Raw genomic sequence first — 21592 nt, 5'->3', positions numbered from 1 at the left:
ACTTGGTTAGTGATTAGTAGAGCATACCAATATGACTGTCCTTGTTCTTTCTGAGGCTAGCATGCTAGTTTAGTTAGTAATAACATATTAGTATTTAGGACAAAGTCATATATTTTATAACTGTAAAAACCAGTTAACCTCTGTTTCATGACTGAATACACTGCTGAGCACCTATGTGCCCTTCTAAAAAATATTACACGTCACAAAAATGTAGCTGTCTCACGGTAAACCATCACCACTATAAGAAAAACAACTGAAAAATTATGTTGTAACTAGAACAATATGGCCAAACATGTTTGGGTATTACTACTGTGTGTTTCCTGAGGAAAGGGAAGTTGGTAAATATTTTCTCCTTTTCAGCAGGCTATTGTGTTCCTATGCAAGATGGCCTGAAATTGCTGAGAAGACAGAGGAAGTGGCATAAGACACACAGAAATTTCTAAATATGTTAAAACCATAGATATTTCTTCTGTAAAATCAGGACTTTAATTCTGTGTATAAAATGAGACAGAATCAAGTGAAAGAAGCCCGAGGTATCACATGGTAGCAAGGACAAGGATCAAAACCTTCTACCTCCTGCCTTTTCCGCATAGTCCTTTACGGGAACCAGTTTATGTGGAAGAAAAAAAAAATTTTTTTCTGTGCTGTCATTAATGGATTACTGTCAATGATCCTGGTGACATGGGATTTAGTTAGGTTAATGTTCAAATCAAACTGACAGGGTCTTTTCCCTGAAAGCATCATTGTAACACCTGAATCTACTGATACACATTGTGGAAGGCAGAATTCTAAGACGCCCCTTGGCGTCCACACCTTGGCAAAATCCCCTTCCTTAAGAGCAGGCAGAAGCTGTGATGATGATCACTCCAGTGATCAGATGACTAGTGAGTGATGCTTTTCCAGGTGGGGCTGACCTAAGCAGGCAATCCCTTAAAAAGGCCATTTCTGCAAGCGTTTCAGTGGGAGAGGGTCCATTGAAGGGACTAGACCGCAAGCAACTGCGGGCAGCCTTTGGGAGCTGAGAGCGGCACACAGTTGATGCCCAGCAAGAAGATGGGGGCTTCAATCCTAAAATTCAAGGAAATTGAATGCTGCCAGCAACCACATGAGCTCAGAAGAGGACTCCAAGCTCTAGAAAGGCAGGCCGGCTGGCCAGCACCTTGATTTCAGCTTTGTGAGACCTAGAGCAGAAAACTCAGCTCTGTCATACCTGGATTTCTGACATACAGTAACTGAGATGATAAATAGGCATTCTTTCAAGGCAATAAATTTGCTGTTACTTGTTATATGGCAATAGAAAACTGATAGACATATACTGAAAATTCATTAATACACTGTGAGTGCATAACAGAATTTTGAATTTAAAAGACAGCTTTTTCATATTGGCATAAAGAGTGTATTTCTTATCAGCAAACGAAGAAAAATGTTTGCAGATTTGGGGTACTAACATAAACTCAGTTACATGGTAATATTTCAAAGATTGCTCTAGAATTTGACTGTACTTTCTTCAAAAATCAAAGGCATATGAAACATACTCGGTGTTATTACCTTAATATTACGAACTTCATATGCTATCCTGTGGTCAGTGACTCTATCCTGGGTGAAATTATATGTCCGGATTCTCTCTGACTGGGCTCGTGTTCCCACCTGTGCCATAACAAAAAACAATTCATATTTTACCTGTATCATTATCTTTATCACAATGGAAAAAGTGCTTGCAAATTACTTTTCTATTTTAACAGTATAATTATTTTCTAAATTCAAAGATACAAGGTGACCAGGAATAAGAATGGGCAGAACTTACTGTTGAAGACTACAGTTTTGTAAAGCTTAGTTATGGGATGAGAATGAATGTTTCTTTGGTACCTCAAACCCCAAATATTTAAAACCAAATTATCTTTCTATATCAGTCAGTTCTTCCTGTGGTTTCTGTAAATGACCCCACAATGTTCCTTTTGATCTAAGTAGGGAACTTGACATCCTATACACTTTGACAGACATTTCATGGGGGCTGACTATCTGGCAGGCTTTGATAGAGACACTGAAAGGACCTTCAACTCATCTCACTTCTCCCCAATTCCAAATTTTATTTTATCCTGCCCTTGCCATTTTTATTGTCATTCAAGGGCTCATTACTTTCACTACATTCCTGTAAAAGTTAATCTTCCATTTCCCTGTTTACATTGCATTGTCCTGCTTAGTTTTCCTAAAGCACAGTGTTTTGGGTTTTTTTGTCAATTTCCTTCTTTGGCTCCTTGACTACTAAACACTCACAACTCAACTCAGCATTCAATTGTACTTCATAATGTGGCCAACTTTCCCAATATTATTTCTGAGAATATGCGAACCTCAAAAGAATTGATGCTTCTGAACTGTGGTGTTGGAGAAGACTCTTGAGAGTCCCTTGGACTGCGAGGAGATCCAACCAGTCCATTCTGAAGGAGATCAGTCCTGGATGTTCTTTGGAAGGGCTGATGGTAAAGCTGAAACTCCAGTACTTGGGCCACCTCATGCAAAGAGTTGACTCATTGGAAAAGACTCTGATGCTGGGAGGGATTGGGGGCAGGAGGAGAAGGGGACGACAGAGGATGAGATGGCTGGATGGCGTCACTGACTCGATGGACGTGAGTCTGAGTGAACTCTGGGAGTTGGTGATGGACAGGGAGGCCTGGCGTGCTGCGATTCATGGGGTCACGGAGAGTCGGACACGACTGAGCGACTGAACTGAACTGAACTGCTGCCATTTCATTATTGTCTGCAAGTCTGTTAACTCAGCTAAAACATCACCTCAAGGAATGCGCTTCCTAGCACTCTTGTACCATCTTGACTTTTCTGGTCCCAACATGAAAAGTATATTATCTTCCTCCTTTGAAACCCCACGCACTTGGAATCTTCTTCATGGCACACCAGTCTACCTTATGCGGTGGTTATTCATAGTCTCGTCTGCTCACCTGCCCTCCCTCCCTCACATACAAGGCACACAATACTCTGTCTCACTCACTTTCACTTTTGATTTCACAATTTATTGTATTATTAATTTTTTATTGAAGCATAGTTGCTATGCAATATAAGGTACAAGTATATCACTTTCACTTAAAAAAAAAAAAGACATTCCTACAACTTACAAAGCAAACAGTATGAAACTAAACTCTTAAGTATGGCTGAGCATCTGGGAAATTGTTGAAAGATTCCAAAGCCTAACCTAAGAAATACTAAATTTTGGGTAATATATTCTTAAAACTCCTGAAAGATGATGCTGTGAAAGTGCTGCACTCAATATGCCAGCAAATTTGGAAAACTCAGCAGTGGCTACAGGACTGGAAAAGGTTAGTTTTCATTCAATTCCAAAGAAAGGCAATACCAAAGAATGCTCAAACTACCGCACAATTGCACTCATCTCACATGCTAGTTAAGTAATGCTCAAAATTCTCCAAGCCAGTCTTCAGAAACATGTGGACCGTGAACTTCCTGATGTTCAAGCTGGTTTTAGAAAAGGCAGAGGAACCAGAGATCAAATTGCCAACATCTGCTGGATCATGGAAAAAGCAAGAGAGTTCCAGAAAAACCTCTATTTCTGCTTTGTTGACTATGCTAAAGCCTTCGACTGTGTGAATCACAATAAACTGTGGAAAATTCTGAAAGAGATGGGAATACCAGACCACCTGACCTGCCTCTTGAGAAATCTGTATGCAGGTCAGGAAGCAGCAGTTAGAACTGGACATGGAACAACAGACTGGTTCCAAATAGGAAAAGGAGTACATCAAGGCTGTATATTGTCACCATGCTTATTTAACTTACATGCAGAGTACATCATGAGAAACGCTGGGCTGGAAGAAGCACAAGCTGGAATCAAAATTGCTGGGAGAAATATCAATAACCTCAGATATGTAGATGATACCATCCTTATGGCAGAAAGTGAAGAGGAACTAAAAAGTCTCTTGATGAAAGTGAAAGTGGAGAGTGAAAAAGTTGGCCTAAAGCTCAACATTCAGAAAATGAAGATCACGGCATCCGGTCCCATCACTTCATGGCAAATAGATGGGGAAACAGTGGAAACACTGTCAGACTTTATTTTGGGGGGCTCCAAAATTCACTGCAGATGGTGACTGCAGCCATGAAATTAAAAGACGCTTACTCCTTGGAAGAAAAGTTATGACCAACCTAGATAGCATATTCAAAAGCAGAGACATTACTTTGCCGACTAAGGTCCATCTAGTCAAGGCTATGGTTTTTCCAGTGGTCATGTATGGATGTGAGAGTTGGACAGTGAAGAAAGCTGAGCGCCGAAGAATTGATGCTTTTGAACTGTGGTGTTGGAGAAGACTCTTGAGAGTTCCTTGGACTGCAAGGAGATCCAACCAGTCCATTCTGAAGGAGATCAGCCCTTGGATTTCTTTGGAAGCAATGATGCTAAAGCTGAAACTGCAGTACTTTGGCCACCTCATGTGAAGAGTTGACTCACTGGAAAAGACTCTGATGCTGGGAGGGATTGGGGGCAGGAGGAGAAGGGGACGACAGAGGATGAGATGGCTGGATGGCATCACTGACTTGATGGACGTGAGTCTGAGTGAACTCTGGGAGTTGGTGATGGACAGGGAGGCCTGGCGTGCTGTGATTCATGGGGTCGTAAAGAGTCGGACATGACTGAGCGACTGAAATGAACTGATTTTTAAAACATTCCTCAAGCCATCCATTCTGCAACCAGCCAGGTCTGGAAACCACTATCCCAAAGTATCATATTAGTGCCTAGGATCCCGACTGAACTGAACTGAACTGAAAAAACCCTAATGTCTTTCATGAAATGTGGCAGAGCTGATAGTGTTTAAGATTGATATATTATTTATCCTGCCACTTTTACTATCTGCAAGTTAGTAAGGGAAATAAATGAAAAGGGGAAAAGTGTGAAAGACTAGGACATCTACATGAAAAGAATAATTGATGTTTAGTTTTATATAATTTCATTATCTTAACAGGCCACAAAATCTCCCATATTTACTGAAGTATAACTACCTGCAAATAACACAGAAACACAGTTATTTCTGGGTCCCACTGTCTCTCCCAGTTCCTCTCAAAGACAAACTTTATTTTTTCAGAAGTTAAAATCATACAACACTTGCTTTACTTAAAACAATGACATTTATTCATTTTGCTTAAAACTTATCTATGTATATTTTTGTATAAATAATAATATAAATATACATAGAACAAAATTTTAAAAGTAGAAAAGAGCATAAACAAAAAATCAATCTCTTTTCTATTCTTTGTTCCCAGACACATCAGAAGAAATCACTATTACCAGTTTTTTGCATGCCATATATTTTTGATTCCACATAAAATTATAATAAAAGCAAGGTTTTAAATTAAAAACCTGAAAAGTCTCTTAATTTCTAGAGAATTGTCTTTTACACTGATTTCCTCTTAAAGATAACTATGATATAAACACAGAACACAACTGGGAAATAATTTTTAGTTTACATGTATCTCCTCTCCTTATTGGCATGTCTGAGTTTAGCCATAACCAACCGGTATTAAATTACTGCTATTTACAAATGAACATGTTTTCCAGTGCTCCAAGGTACTTCGATTAGATTAAGAATATTGACCCCATTTTCCTACACAAGATGATGGCCTTCTGTACAGAGCCATTAAGTTATCTCACTCAATAACTCTTACCTGAAGTTTTCTTGCGCTTCGTTGCTGACACTTGTCTTTCTCAATAATCTGCTGGTAGAGTCTAGCTCTCAACACACGCAGAGCTATTTCTTTGTTTTTTATCTGTGATCGTTCTTGCTGGCATTCCACTACAAGTCCTGAAAAATAACAGGGATCAGAGGTAAAGAGTGCGTGCACACGTGCTCAGTCGCTCAGACGCGTCTGATTCTTTGTGTGATGCCATGGACTGCAGTCCGCCCAGCTCCTCCATCCATGGGATTTCCCAGGTAAGGATGCTGGAGCAGGTTGCCACTTCCTGCTCCAAGAGATCTTCCTGACTCAGGGATTAAACAGGTACCTCCTGCATTGCTGGCAGATTCTTTACCACTGAGCTACCTGGGAAACCCCGAGGTATCTATTACATCACAATAAAACTGATAAAGAAGATAGAACTGAGGAATGCTTTAAAGGGGGAAAGGTTAATCAGGAAGAGAATGAGAAACATTTTAAATGAAGCACACACCAGAAACTACACATGAGTTATGATGGTAACTGCTATAGATGGCTCTTTAGATTCTGATATCTAAATAAGGTGTTTCAACTTATAATACAAATACACATTTATTAAAAAAAAATCCGCATTTATATAGACCCAGGTCGTTCTAACAAAATGTGGTCCACTGGAGGAGGGAATGGCAACTCTCCAGTATTCTTGGCGAAAGGATATGACACCGGAAGATGAGTCCCCCAGGTCAGAAGGTGTCCAATATGCTACTGGAGGGGAGCAGAGGGCAATTACTAATAAGCTCCAGAAAGAATGAAGAGACTGAACCAAAGGGGAAACGATGTTCAGTTGTGAATGTGTCTGGTGCTGAAAGTAAAGTCTGATGCTGTAAAGAACAATATTGCATAGGAACCTGGAATGTTAGGTCCATGAATCAAGGTAAATTGGACATGGCCAAGCAGGAAATGGCAAGAGTGGGTGTCAACATCTTAGGAATCAGTGAACTAAAATGGACAGGAATGTGCAAATTTAATTCAGATGACCATTATAACTACTACTGTGGGCAAGAATCCCTTAGAAGAAACGGAGTCGCCCTCATAGTCAGCAAAACATTCTGAAATGCAGTACTTGGGTGTAATCTTGAAATGACAGAATGGTTTCGGTTGGTTTCCAAGGCAAATCATTCAGCATCACAGTAATCCAAGTCTATACCCCCAACCTCTAATGCCAAAGAAGCTGAAGTTGAACGGTTCTATGAAGACCGACAAGACTTTATAGAACAACACCAAAAAAGTCTTTTTTATCATAGGGGACTGGAATGCAAAGTAGGCAGTCAAGAGATACCTAGAATATAGAAAATTTGGCCTTGGAGGAATACAAAATGAAGCAGGATCAACGCTAACAGAGTTTTCTCAAGAGAACACCTGGTCATAACAAACACCCTCTTCCAACAACACTAGAGACAACTCTACACATGGACATCACCAGATGGTCAATACCGAAATCAGATCGATTATATTCTTTGCAGCTGAAGATGGGGAAGCCCTATACAGTCAGCAAAAACAAGGACTGGAGCTGACTGTGGCTCAGATCATGAGCTCCTTATTGCAAAATTCAGACTTAAATTGAAGAAAGTAGAAAAAACCACTAGGCCATTCAGATATGACCTAAATCAAATCCCTTATGATTATGCATGGAGGTGACCAATACATTCAAGGGATTAGATCTGGCAGAGAGAGTGCCTGAAGAACTATGGATGGAGGTTCATAACATTCTGCAGAAGGTGGTGATCAAAACTACCCCAAAGAAAAAGAAATACAAGAAGGCAAGTAGTTGTCTGAGGAGGCTTTACAAATAGCTGAGAAAAGAATAGAAGTGAAAAGCAAGGGAGAAAGAGAAAGATACACCCAAGTGAATGCAGAGTTCCAGAGAATACCAAGGAGAGATAAAAGCCTTCTTAAGTAAACAATGCAAAGAAACACAGGAAAACAATAGAATGGGGAACACTAGGAGAATTCTTCAAGGAAACTGGAGATATCAAGGGAACCTTTCATGCAAGGATCCTCACAACAAAGGACAGAAAAGGTGGACCTAAAAGCAGCAGAAGAGATTAGAAAGAAGTGGCAAAAATACACAGAACTATATAAAAAAGGCTTTAATGACCTGGAAAACCATGATGGTACAGTCACTCACCTAGAATCAGACATCCTGGAGTGTGAAGTCAGTTGAGCCTTAGGAAACATTACTATGAAAAAGCTAGTGGAGGAGATGGAATTCCAGCTGAACTAGTTCAAATCCTAAAAGACGATGCCGTGAAAGTGCTGCACTCAATATGCCAGCAAATTTGGAAAACTCAGCAGTGGCCACAGGATTGGAAAAGGTCAGTTTTCATTCCAGTCCCAAAGAAAGACAATGCCAAAGAATGCTCAAACTACCGCACAATTGTACTCATCTCACATGCTAGTAAAGTAATGCTCAAAATTCTCTAAGCCAGGCTTCAGCAATATGTGAACTGTGAACTTCCAGATGTTCAAGCTGGTTTTAGAAAAGGCAGAGGAACCAGAGATCAAATTGCCAACATTCCTTGGATCACAGGGAAAGTAAGGGAATTCCACCTGTATGCAGGTCAAGAAGCAACAGTTAGAACTGGACATGGAACAATGGACTGGTTCGAAATCGGGAAAGGAGTATGTCAAGGCTGTATATTGTCACCCTGCTTATTTAACTTCTATGTGGAGTGCATCATGTGAAATGCTGGACTGGATGAATCACAAGCTGGAATCAAGATTGCTGGGAGAAATATCAATAACCTCAGAATTGCAGATGACATCACCCTTATGGCAGAAAGGGGAACTAAAGAGCCTCTTGATGAGGGTAAAAGAGGAGAGTGAAAAAGTTTACTTGAAACTCAACATTCAAAAAACTAAGATCATGGCATCCAACATCATCATTTCATGGCAAACAGAAGGGGAAAAATTGGAAACAGTGACAGACTTTATTTTCTTGGGCTCCAAAAATCACTGCACAGTGACTATAGCCATGAAATTAAAACACTCTAGCTCCTTGGAAGGAAAGCTATGACAAACCTAGACAGTGTATTAAAAAGCAAAGACATCACTTTGCCAACCAAGGTCTGTAGAGTCAAAGATTATGGTTTTTCCAGTAGTCATGTACAGATGTGAGAGTTGGACTAAAAAGACTGAGCGCCAAAGAATTGATGCTTTTGAACTGTGGTGCTGAAAAAGACTCTTGAGAGTCTCATGGACTGCAGGAGATCAAAGCAGTCTATCCTAAAGGAAATCAGTCCTGAATATTCATTGGAAGGACTGTTGTTGAAGCTGAAGCTCTAGTACTTTGGCCACCTGATGGGAAAAGTTGACTCACTGGAAAAGATCCTGATGCTGGAAAGGATTGAAGGCAGGAGGAGAAGGGGACAACAGAGGATGAGATGGTCGGATGGCATCACTGACACAATGGACATAAGTTTGAGCAAACTCTGGGAGATAGCAAAGGGCAGGGAAGCCAGGTGGGCTGCAGTCCATGGGGTTTTAAAGAGTCGGACACGACTTAGTGACTAAACAACAACAAAATGCAGTTGAAACCCATGTTGTTTAAGGGTCAATTGTATACTCCACACAGGGAAGAATATACATAATGTAAAAGAATATATATGTACCACGCAGCTTAAATAGAATATTGCTGAAAGTGAAAGTCCCTCAGTCTTGTCTGACTCTTTGCAACGCTATGGACTATATAGTCCATGGAATTCTCCAGGCCAGAATACTGGAGTGGGTAGCCTTTCCTTTCTCCAGGGGATCTTCCCAACCCAGGGACCAAACCTAGGTCTCCCACACTGTAGGCGGATTCTTTACCAGCTGAGCCACAAAGAATATTTCTAAATGCCCTTTAAACCTCCCATTTGCCCCCTTCCAAGCCAGAAGCTATGTCATGCCTCCCAGAAGTAACGACTACCTAAAATTTTAAAATAACTGTTTCCATGTATTTCTTTATATTTTAACATATAGGTATAGATCCTTAAGACCTTTTATGAAGCACTATAATGAGGACGCCCAGAGACTGGAGCTGACCATTTGGGGACTAGACACAGAGAGTCTATATAACAACTACATTTTCAAGTCCCCTCCCTCAGTCTGTAGGAGGCAGGAGGTACAGTCTTTAGAGAATGAAATAAGGAAAGTTCCAGACTTGAGTCTTCAAAGGTACAAAGGAAGGCAAGCGTGAGGCCCAAGACTGAAAAGGAAGATTAAGTGAAAGTTTGCTTACTGAATGGGGAGACCTTGACTTTACCGTCAGGTGCGTCCTGGGCGAGCCTTCTTAGGAGAAAACTACCCAGGAGAAAAAGTTCTACAAATGCTGACATTTCAGGGGCCCTAATAAAAAAGCTGATCCACTCCCCGACTGTTGAAACTTCTTACTGGATAAGTGGCGCCCATGCGCTGAGGAGTGTTTAGAACCTCACTCTTAAATGTATATACACAGCCAAGGAGGGACTTTGTCCCAACAGAAGGGAATATGAACACACTGGGGACTTTGAACCCATGACCCAGTGTCACCTTTTTTTTTAAGAAAATCTTTTATGTATTTATTTATTTAGGTATTTATCCGGCAGCTCTGGGTCTTACTTGCAGCACAAGGGATCTTTCATCGTGGCATGCAGTATCTTAGTTGCGGCACATGGGATCTAGTTCCCTGCCTAGGGATTGAACTTGGGCCCTCTGCAGTGGGAGTGTGGAGTCTTAGCCACTGGACCACCAGGGAAGTCCGTCCAGTGTCATCGACACTAACCTAAAACTCTTTCTAAATGCCGGACAGTTTTATAAGATGTGAAAAAAAGAGTTAAAAGCACAAAGGCAGAAGGACTAGCTTACCTGTGGGGATGTGGACAAGTCTGACAGCACTATCAGTTGTATTAACATGCTGCCCTCCTGCGCCTTTGGCTCGGAATGTATCTATTCGTAAGTCCTTAGGGTCCACTTTCACGTCGACCTAGAACCAAAAGTATAGCATGAGTAAATTCCATACTGAACAAATACTTAAATATTAAATTGATCCCAAGGTCTTTCAAATAAACTGTACTGTTTTAAATCACAGCCATGTGAGTAAGAGGCGAAATAACTTATAACAAAGAAAGAATCATAAACACCCTATTCCAACAGATGCTATTTTAAACACTGATTTATGAGACCGCTGAGTTATGCAATCTTTCAAAAGCTTTATTATCTATCATCCCACAAAGCTATATTAGATACAACATATATTTTTTAAAAAAGGCAGAAGACATGAGTGGACATTTTTCCAAAGAAGACACTCAAGTGGCCAACAGGCACATGAAAAGATGCTCCAAATCATTAATCATCAGAGAAACGCAAACCAAAACCACAGTGAGGTATCACCTTGCATCTGCCAGAATGGCTATCATCAGAAAGAATGGCTGTCATCCAATGTCAGGGACAATATGGAAAAAGGGAAACCCCTGTACACTGTTGGTGGGAATGTAAATTGGTGCATCACTGTGGAAAGCAGCATGGAGGTTTCTCAAAAACTAAAAATAGAACCAACATATCCAGCAATTCCACTCCTAGGTATATATCTGAAAATAAAAACCTTAACTCAAAGAGATATATTCACCCCAGTGTTCACAGCAGTATTATTTATAACAGCCAAGATATGGAAGCAATGTAAGTATCCATGAATGGATAAAGATGTCACACACACACATACACACACACACACACACACACACACACACTGGAATACTGCTCAGCCAGAAAAAATGAAATTTTGCAATTTGCAGTAACATAAATGAACTCGGAGGGTAGTGTGCTTAGTGAAATAAGTCGAACAGAGAAAGACAAATATGTATAGTATCACATATATGGAGTCTAAAAATTAAAACACACTAGTCAATATATAAGCCTGTGGAGAAGGCAGTGGCAACCCACTCCAGTACTCTTGCCTGAAAATTCCCATGGGCGGAGGAGCCTGGCAGGCTGCAGTCCACGGGGTCGCTAAGAGTTGGACACGACTGAGCAACTTCCCTTTCACTTTTCACTTTCCTGCACTGGAGAAGGAAATGGCAACCCACTCCAGTGTTCTTGCCTGGAGAATCCCAGGGACGGGGGAGCCTGGTGGGCTTGCCGTCTATGGGGTCGCACAGAGTCAGATATGACTGACGCGACTTAGCAGCAGCAGCAGTGAATATAACAAAAAAAGAAATGGACTCAAACTCGTGGTTACCAGTGAGGAGAGGAAAAGTGGGAGGAGAAGAATAGATGCGGGGGAGTAAGAAGTACACACTCTTATGTATAAAACACATGAACTATAAGGATATACTGTACAACACGGGCAAGAAAGCCAGTATTTTATGATAACTATAAATGGTGTACAACCTTTCAAAATAGTGAATCACTATGTTGTACACCTGAAACATAATATTGTAAGTCAACTACACCTCAGTTTTTTCAAAAAGAAAAATAATAGTGATTATATCTTATTGAATTTAAAAAATAAATCCATAAGTCTATAATGAAGTCACAAACATACAAAATTCAATATATGAGTTTACAATGAGGTAAAATAAAAATGGAAAGAGAAGAAAGGAGGAGGGAAGGCAGTGGGGAGGAAAGTTCTTCACAGTAAAGAATGCCAGTTAATACATGCAGAAGGAATGATGAAATTAGAAAATCATCATTTTGAAACACCAAACTAAATAACTAATTCAGGCAAAGATCACTACTGGATGTTAAAGACCATGGACGAAAAGTTGTTGGGAATAGGATATATTACTTATATTACTATATTATTATATTACTTAGATTATTCCCTTATTATAAAGGGAGAAATAAACTTTCACAATCAGGATTTTTTTTGTGGTCACCAACTTCACTAAATGCTCAAAGTGATCCTCACTAAAAGTGGGGGAATCTGATATTCCATGACTTGTGATGAGACGCAACATGAATATAACGACACCTGCGAAGTATTCTTGCTCTAAATGTACAATCTGAATAGAACGGAATATTTAAATACAACTTTTCATAGAATGCAGGAGATAAAGGAACAAGTTAAAGAGTGTTATAAGGAAACAGTCAGACGAATCCAGAATGTGGAACATTCTGCAAGACTCTTCAAAATGTCAGTGTCATTAAAAAAAAAACAAAGGTTGGAAGACTGTTCCAAGCATAAAGAGTTATAACAACAAACTGCAATAAGTGAAACTTGATAGCATCCTGGTTTAAGAAAATAGCTATAAAGATACTTTTTGATGCTGAGGAAACTAACAACTGGAGTTAAGTATTAATTGTGACATTGTGATTTATGTTAAGAAATATATATTGTTCAGTTCTCAGCAGAGAGCTCCTAAAACCCTTGGATATTTTCTTAAGTGATAAGAGTGACAAAGGTGTCCTTTGTTATTCATAACAAGCCCTTTTGAACCACATTTTACTTTATGTTAATAAGGTGACATGTGGAAAATCCTGGATAACCACAGCATGCGGACTGATGGCCAGAGGAACCAAACACAGGACTAGAGGGCTGGAGCTTTCAGCTCCACCCCAGTCTCCAGGGAGGGGAAAGGGTCTGGAGATTGAATTAATCCCCAAAGTCTACTGATGTAATCAATCATGTCTATGTATGGAAGACTCCATAAAAGTGCCCCAAGCACTGAGTTCAGAGCGCTTCCAGGTTGGTGAACATGTGAAGCTACAAGGTAGGGTGGCGAGCCTGGAGAGGCTATGGAAGCCCTACACCTCTTTGTGTCCTCTGAGTTTTTTCCATCTGGCCCTTCCTGAGTTATATTTTTTGTAATAAAGCAGTAGTCTAAGTAAGTGTGAGCTTCCCAGGTGGCTCAGTGGTAAAGAATCCGCCTGCCAATGCAGGAGACTTGAGTTCTAGCCCTTGGTTGGGAAGATCCCCTGGAGAAAGGCATGGCAACCCACACCACAGTACTCTTGCCTGGAGAATTCCATGTGGGGTCACAGAGAGTCAGACATGACTCCGTGCACACGCTGGTAAGGACACTGTTTTCCTCTGTTCTGCGAGCCCCTTTAGTAAATTACCGAGACTAAGGAGGCGGTCACAGGACCCTCCAGATGCAGGAACACAAGAGACAGCCTGGTCTCACGTCTGGCTCTGACGTGGGAGGGGCAGCTGTCCTATGGGGCTGAGTCCAGCTTGCGGAACCTGAGCCACTTCCCCAGGGAGATGGTGTCAGACGTGAGCTGAGCTGAACTGTAGGACGGTCACTCGTTGTCCACAAAGAATGGAGGGACTGCTTCGTGGGGGGAAAGAAGTTCACAAGTTTAGGGTGCAGAAGCATTCTGTAAGCAGACGGAACGTACAGGAGCTTTCCGTGGACAGTGAAACGGGGGATCTTCACGGATAATGGTACGGGGTTCCTGCAGGGGGTTACCTCATCTGGGTGGGGGAGGACGATCACCGACATCGTTCCCGTGTGAATACGCTGCATCCGGGATGACAGCCCCACCTCGGGGATTCGCTGAACCCGGTGAATCCCACCTTCGTACTTCAAGTGCTTATAGACGTTATCACCGGAAATTCGGGCCGCCGCGTGATGTAGCCCACCTATGAAAAAACATGTTCCAGCGTGATAATAAATTCTACTTTGGAAGGGATCAAGACCTTAAGTGGCCTCCATGAAAGGCCTCTGTGAAAACAGAGCCTGAGATGAGAACAGAAAGTAGGTCCCAAAGACGTTTCCCAGCCTAAGTGTGTGCATGTGTAATACGGAACATGCCAAACGATGACTTATGGTTATCTCTGGAGAACAGAACAGCAGCATGTTTTTCATCTTAAGTGTTTTTGTTGCAAAGTTTTATATGATGAACACATTTCACTTTTATAAAAATAGTATTAGAAAAAAAAGAATACTGGGACATTTTCTGCATTGAACCTATGCGATCTTAGGCTAATTTGATGCCATATATGAGTGCTCAATAACACAGCAATTTGATAATGATGAATAATTCTCTAGGTCCTCCCAAGCTTTCAAGAATCTATTGAAATTTAATTTTTGCTTGTCTATGAAGCAGGAAAATAAGCACAAGGCCTAAGCTAGCTTCTTATTGAACATATTGTTTACAAAAAATCTTTTTATTGTAAAATAATATACAGATGTAGAAAACCACACGAATCAAATGCATGGTTCAAGATTAAGAAAAAGAACTTTATCAGGCACCTGCAAAGTCCTCCCATAGATTCGCCTTTCCTACAATACCCTCCCTTTCTCAGGTAACCAGTATTTTTTATTCCCTTCGCTACTATAATTTTATTACCTAATGTGCTGCCCTAGGCACTACAGTGCAGTCTTGTCCATTTAAAAAAGTTGATACATCTTTCAAATCTCAGTTTATAAGTTCATCACCCATCTCAAGTTATCCATTGAGGAACCAGGGCTGTTGACATATAGAAATTTCCCACAGCTCGGTTTTGCTGACTGCATACTCTTGCCATGCTTCCGTCTCTTTTCTGCCTTCTGTTCTGGTTGCTACTGGGCAGCTGGATCCAGAAACTAGATTGAACTCTGGCAAGACAACAGGAGACAGACAATGTCTGGCTGTCTCTGTTTTTATGGTTTTGACAATGTTTGATGCTTCATGTACCACAGAGGTTGTAAAAGGGTGATAGTCCAACTCTATGGGCTTCCCTTGTGGCTCAGCTGGAAAAGAATCCACCTGCAGTGCAGGAGACCTGGGTCCAATCCCTGGGTTGGAAAGATCCCCTGGAGAAGGGAAAGGCTACCCACTCCAGTATTCTGGCCTGGAAAATTCCAGGGATTGTATAGTCAATGGGGTCACAAAGAGTTGGACATGACTGAGTGACTTTAAAAAAAAAGACCTAGAGTCAGCCATTTCTCCAAGAAGCCCTGGTTCCTTTCGAAGGAAAATAATATTTCAATGTTTTCAATATTTGGGAACTAGGGATATTCACTAATACTGGTTGGTCATTGTTTCCAGACCTTTTCAATGGACAGAGATAGGAAATACCTCATGAGTTTACAGAGATGTTGAGAAACAATTCCTTATCAGTTTCTTGCATTTCTGCACATCTTGTAAACAAGGAACTGCCTGTCCTTTTTTCCCAAAGGTATTTGTTTAGTAAACAGCTTTGGAGATAATGTCTCCCTCTAGAGCAAAGGACAATTCAGTTCAGTCGCTCAGTCGTCTCCGACTCTTTGCGACCCCATGAATCGCAGCACGCCAGGCCTCCCTGTCCATCACCAACTCCCAGAGTTCACTCAGACTCACGTCCATTGAGTCAGTGATGCCATTCAGCCGTCTCATTCTCTGTTGTCCCCTTCTCCTCCTGCCCCCAATCCCTCCCAACATCAGAGTCTTTTCCAATGTGTCAACTCTTTGCATGAGGTGGCCAAAGTACTGGAGTTTCAGCTTTAGCATCAGTCCTTCCAAAGAAATCCCAGGGCTGATCTCCTTCAGAATGGACTGGTTGGATCTCCTTGCAGTCCAAGGGACTCTCAAGAGTCTTCTCCAACACCACAGTTCAAAAGCATCAATTCTTCAGTGCTCAGCCTTCTTCACAGTCCAACTCTCACATCCATACATGACCACAGGAAAAACCATAGCCTTGACAAGTGCCTGCAAATGTAGGAGACACAGATTCCATCCCTGGTTGGGAAGATCCCACACGCCGTGGAGCAGCTAAGCCTGTGTGCCACAGCTGCTGAGCCTGTGCTCTAGAGCCGGGAAGCCATACCTGCTGAGGCCCACACCCCCTAGAGCCCATGCTGTGCAACAAGAGAAGCCGCCACAACTATAGAGGAGCGCCTGCTCACCTCAACCAGAGAAAAAGCCACGCGGCCCACCCAGCCCAGCCAAGGAAAAGATTCCACCTTCCGATGCAGGGACATGGGTTTGATCCCTGATCGGGAACTAAGATCCCACATGCTGCAGGGCAACTAAGCCTGCATGCATGGCAATGGAGACTCAGCAAAATAAAATGCACTTGAGAACCCCAAGCTCAGGATTCTTCTTGTGCTTTGAAACCCACCATGTGGGCAGGTGTCATCTGACCTTCTTCCAGTTGCCTTTGGGGACATGGAGCTCATGAAACCAGCACAAAAATGCTGATATTCTGGTTGCTGCTACTACCATGAGTCATAAACCATCCTTTGTCTCTGACCCATGAAACTGACTTGCTAAATTCCTATCTTGCAAGTAGGATAAAATCTCAGACAACTTGTTCTTGATAACTGATACTTTTAATATAAATTAAAGATCACAATGTCTTCTCTAATACTCCTGTATCACTTGCTTTCCATACTGAGAATCTTGGTTCCCAAAGACAGAGAGGATACCAGAATCAGAGTATCTCATAATTACTCTTCTATTTTGTCCCATATTTCATAAACAAGTTTCAGAATGCCAGTATTAGTTCTGCCACCAGTATGATTAATAAAAACATTATAAAACTTTTTTGCATGTGCTCTTCCCATTCTCCTCCCCATTTTGCAAATGATTATACTCTATACTGTCAGATCTAACAGTCCTTATATACTGTACTTTTTCCTCTTAGTCCTCAATTAGACCTAGTTCTATAGATAATCATGTATTTAATACTCCCCTTTAGGGAGAGTGAAAGTGTTAGTCGCTCAGTCATGTTTGACTCTTTGCAACTCCATGGACTGCAGCCCACCAGGCTCCTCTGTCCATGGGATTCTCCAGGCAAGAATACTGGAGTGGATTGCCATTTTCTACTGCAGGGGATCTTCCCAGCCCAGGGATAGAACTCAGGTTTCTTGCATTGCAGGCAGATTCTTTACTGTCTGAGCCACCAGGAAAGCCTGGGAGAAAGACTGGCAGTATAAATTTCTGGCATGTACAAACTTTCTCAAGACGACCCACTCTTGCCTTTATTCAAGGGGTTTTAGGTCTACAAACTGGATCAAGTCTGGGAACTGACTAAGGGGCCATGACTTCTGTTTTTATGACACAGGTTAGACTTCTGTTCACTTGACCTAGAACTTTTCTGCTTATACAGATCAAATAAGAATTTCGCAGGCTTCCATTCTTTACTCCCAGGGACACCTGTCAACCAGCCAATGCCCTGTCTGCATAAGCCAGCCTATTCCAGTTGCTCCTTTTACTCTGCTGTCCATTATGGTAACCACGCCCATATTGCCTTTGGCCTCTGAGTGCCAACACTGCTACCTTGAGATCCAAATACTCCAACTGCCCTTGGGTTTCCCAATTCATCTACTAGAGTTCCCACTGTGAGGTCTCGGCTGCAGGTGAAAGCTACCAGAGAGCTCTTCAGTGACGCCAGGGCTCCCTTTATAAATTTATTGCTCAACAGTTGTGGTGAAAAGTATGATATCTGGACACATTAAATTAACCACCACATTATTTTTATTTAGCTAGTTGTTTTTTTATGCCTCGATGTGTGGCCTGCAGGATCTTAGTTCACCAACCAGAGATCGAACCCAGGCCCCCGGCCCTGGGAGCACAGCATCTTAACCACTGGACCGCCAGGGCAGTCCCAACCACCACACTACTTTAATGACCTCTCCCTGAATCTAGCTGGTGAGCAGAAAATGACAAAACATAATTATAAACATTAATCGGTTGGGCGGGAAGAGAGAACATAATAAATTTCATTTGTTGTTGTTGTTCAGTCACCAAGTCTTGTCTGACTCTTTTGCGACCCCATGGACTGGTAGCCTGCCAGGCTCCTCTGTCCATGGTGGGACTTTCCAGGTAAGAATACTAGAGTGGGTTGCTATCTCCTTCTCCAGGGGAGCTTCCCAACCCAGGGATTGAACCTGAGTCTCCTGCATTGGTAAGTGGATTCTTTACCACTGAGCCACTCAGGGAAGCCCCCTTTAATATGAAAGACATTTTTCTCAACCCCCTAGAAATCAGGAATACAGAATGACAGTGATGACCTACACTGCATGTCAAGGGCCACCCCTCTGCAAAGACTAATCTTGTAATCACGTAGTATTGACTACTTGTGTAATGGTTGAGGATTTTCCCTATCTGTCGCAAGATCACAAAACTAAAAGACTTGAAGTCATTTGATTTGTGAATTTTTACATTTAAGTATATTTTTTCCCAATCTTAGCTTCTAGTGCTATGTGAATCTCTGGGAGTTCCCTATATTTCAATTAAACATTCAGTTCAGTTCAGTCACTCAGTCGTGTCCAACTCTTTGCAACCCCATGAATCACAGCACGCCAGGCCTCCCTGTCCATCACCAACTCCCGGAGTCCACCCAAACCCATGTCCATCGAGTCGGTGATACCATCCAGCCATCTCATCTTCTGTCGTCCCCTTCTCCTCCTGCCCCCAATCCCTCCCAAGTATGTACATATACATATATATATATGCTGTGCTAAGTCTCTTTAGTCATGTCCAACTCTTTGCGACCCTATGGACGGTAGCCAACCAGGCTCCCCTGTCCACGGGATTCTCCGTGGGAGTGGGTTGCCATGCTCTCCTCCAGGGGATCTTCCTGACCCAGGGACCAAGCCTGAATCTCTAAAGTCTCCTGTATTGGCAACCACGCTCTTTACCACTAATGCCACCTAGGAAGCCCCATACATATACTTTAACATACATATTTTGCAAGACAGATACTTTTTCCCCGTCTCTATTTTAGTCTTTCCCTATCCATATCTTTGTCTTCTGCTCATTACAGTAAATAAATTAAATTATATTTTATAATTTTAACGGATAAAGGTTTATTCTTAGGTTTTAATTTTAAAGGTATCTGAGGAGAGTATTAAATTTTTTTTCCTTTTTTGTTTTTGGTGGCAGGTGAGACATGGATCTTAGTTCCCCCACTAGGGATTGAAGCTAGGCCCACAGCAATGAAAGCAGAGAGTCCTAACCACTGGACTGCCATGGAATTCCCCCAATTTTTTCGTTTTTGATAAAAGGATTTTTACCTTTTTTTTCCTTCTATTTTGTATACATTAATCTGTTTCTTTTTTTAAAGATTTATTTATTTTATTCATGGCTGTGCTGGGTCTTTGCTGCAGGGCACAGGCCTTCTCCAGCTGTAGGGAGCAGGGGATACTCTCTAGTTGCGGTGCTGGGCCTCTCACTGCTGTGGCTTCTCTTGCTGTACAGACGGGCTCTACATGCCGGCTTCAGGAGCTGCGGCCTGTGGGCTCAAGAGCACAGGCTCAGTACTTGCGGTACATGGGCTTAGTTGCTCCGTGGTACGTGGGATCTTCCTGGACCAGGTATTGAAACCATGTCTTAACCACTGAGCCACCAGGAAAGCTCAACTTCGTACTTTTTAAAATGTGTTTTATTTTATTTTGCTAGGGAGTCAGTGTATCTAAATATAAGACCTCCCAACCATTATTTGTCTGCTCTGTGTTCCTGGAGCAGAATCTCTCCTCCCGATGTCAAGTGCAATTCCCTTTCATTGCTGAAAGTTGAATTCAAAATATGCATCTCAGAGATGACACTCTTTTCTAATGCTGTTTCTGATTCTCGCAACTCTCTCCTCTCCTGCACCCACAATATATACTGTCCCCATTCTTTTTCCTGTTTGCCTAACTCCTTTTTTTCTTTTGTCAACTAGTCTATTTTTCTAAATGTGGCCATTCTCCATGGTTTGGTACCCTCTCTATAGACTCTCCCTCACTTATTCTCTCTCAGCATCAGACATCATCTCTGTTTTGTGCTGTGCTTAGTCGCTCAGTCATGTCCGACACTTTATGACCCCACGGACTGTAGCCCGCCAGGCTCCTCTGTCCGTAGGGATTCTCCAGGCAACAATCCTGGAGTGGGTTGCCATGTCCTCCTCCACGGGATCTTCCCAACCCAGGAATCAAACCAGGGTCTCCTGCCCTGCAGGTGGATTCTTTACCAGCTGAGCAACCAGGGAAGCACCCATCTCTGTTCTAACATCTATCAAATATCTCTCCTCAACTCTACTCTCTCACCAAAGCTCTGATTACACAACTTCAGCACTTCCTGGATATTTCTAAAGGGATGTTCATTATAACAACACACACAATCATGCAAAAACCACTTTCACTGATCTTCCCAAGTGGAGTCTGCCTTCCAATTTCTATTTCATTTGGCATGAATGAATACTCCAATCGTCTCAGCTAGAACGATTAGGTCCCTGTGGCTCATTTCCTTTGTGTCAGAATAAACTAATGGGATATAGCGTGGACTTAAATCTAACCCCAGGACTGCCATTACTTATTGTGTGATCTTGGATTAGTTACTTACTCTCTGAGCCTAGATTTTCATCTGTGAAATAGGATTAACAATACCCATCTCACAGGGTTTTAAGGATCAAATGACCCACACTGCATGCCAGACACAGTTGGCAAGCAATAGCTTCTCTCATCAGTTACCAGATTTTGCCCATTCTTCCACTGAAGGTCTCTTATATGTCTACTCCCAATTCTAACTCTTAGTCACACCTGGTTACTCTAATAACCTCTCAGCCATCTGCCTTAAATCAAGCCTCTTCAATCCATCTTTCACACTGTCAAAATAATCTTAAAACTAATTTTTGCTTACCAAAGGGGAAAGAGGGGCAGAGATTTAGAAGATTTGGATTAACATATATACACTGCTGCTGCTGCTAAGTTGCTTCAGTCGTGTCCGACTCTGTGTGACCCCCAAGACGGCAGCCCACTAGGCTCCTCTGTCCCTGGGATTCTCCAGGCAAGAACACTGGAGTGGGTTGCCATTTCCTTCTCCAATGCAGGAAAGTGAAAAGTGAAAGTGAAGTCGCTCAGTCGTGCCTGACTCTTAGTGACACCATGGACTGCAGCCCACCAGGCTCCTCTGTCCATGAGATTTTCCAGGCAAGAGTACTGGAGTGGGTTGCCATTACTATACATAAAATGGGCTTCTCTTGGGCTTAGCTGGTAAAGAATCTGCCTGCCATGTGGGAAACCTG

The 21592-nt window shown here is 42.0% G+C and overlaps 1 protein-coding gene across 1 annotated transcript in view; it reads right to left on the bottom strand.

The window, feature by feature from the left end:
• The window catches only part of MTRF1 (mitochondrial translational release factor 1), a 39923-nt gene that overhangs the window by 5513 nt on the left and 12818 nt on the right, over positions 1 to 21592 (bottom strand). Inside the window, exons 6-9 of the mRNA XM_005687412.3 lie at positions 14091 to 14263; positions 10546 to 10663; positions 5674 to 5810; positions 1549 to 1647 (exon numbers count right to left, since the gene is read on the bottom strand). Of these exons, the coding sequence (XP_005687469.1) occupies positions 1549 to 1647; positions 5674 to 5810; positions 10546 to 10663; positions 14091 to 14263 (527 nt within the window). The remainder of the gene's footprint in view (positions 1 to 1548; positions 1648 to 5673; positions 5811 to 10545; positions 10664 to 14090; positions 14264 to 21592) is intronic.

This window comes from Capra hircus, chromosome 12 (genome assembly GCF_001704415.2).
Source record: "Capra hircus breed San Clemente chromosome 12, ASM170441v1, whole genome shotgun sequence".
Taxonomy (NCBI): domain Eukaryota; kingdom Metazoa; phylum Chordata; class Mammalia; order Artiodactyla; family Bovidae; genus Capra; species Capra hircus.
Note: the sequence above shows the minus strand (reverse complement) of the source record. Positions and strands in the feature narration are given on the sequence as shown.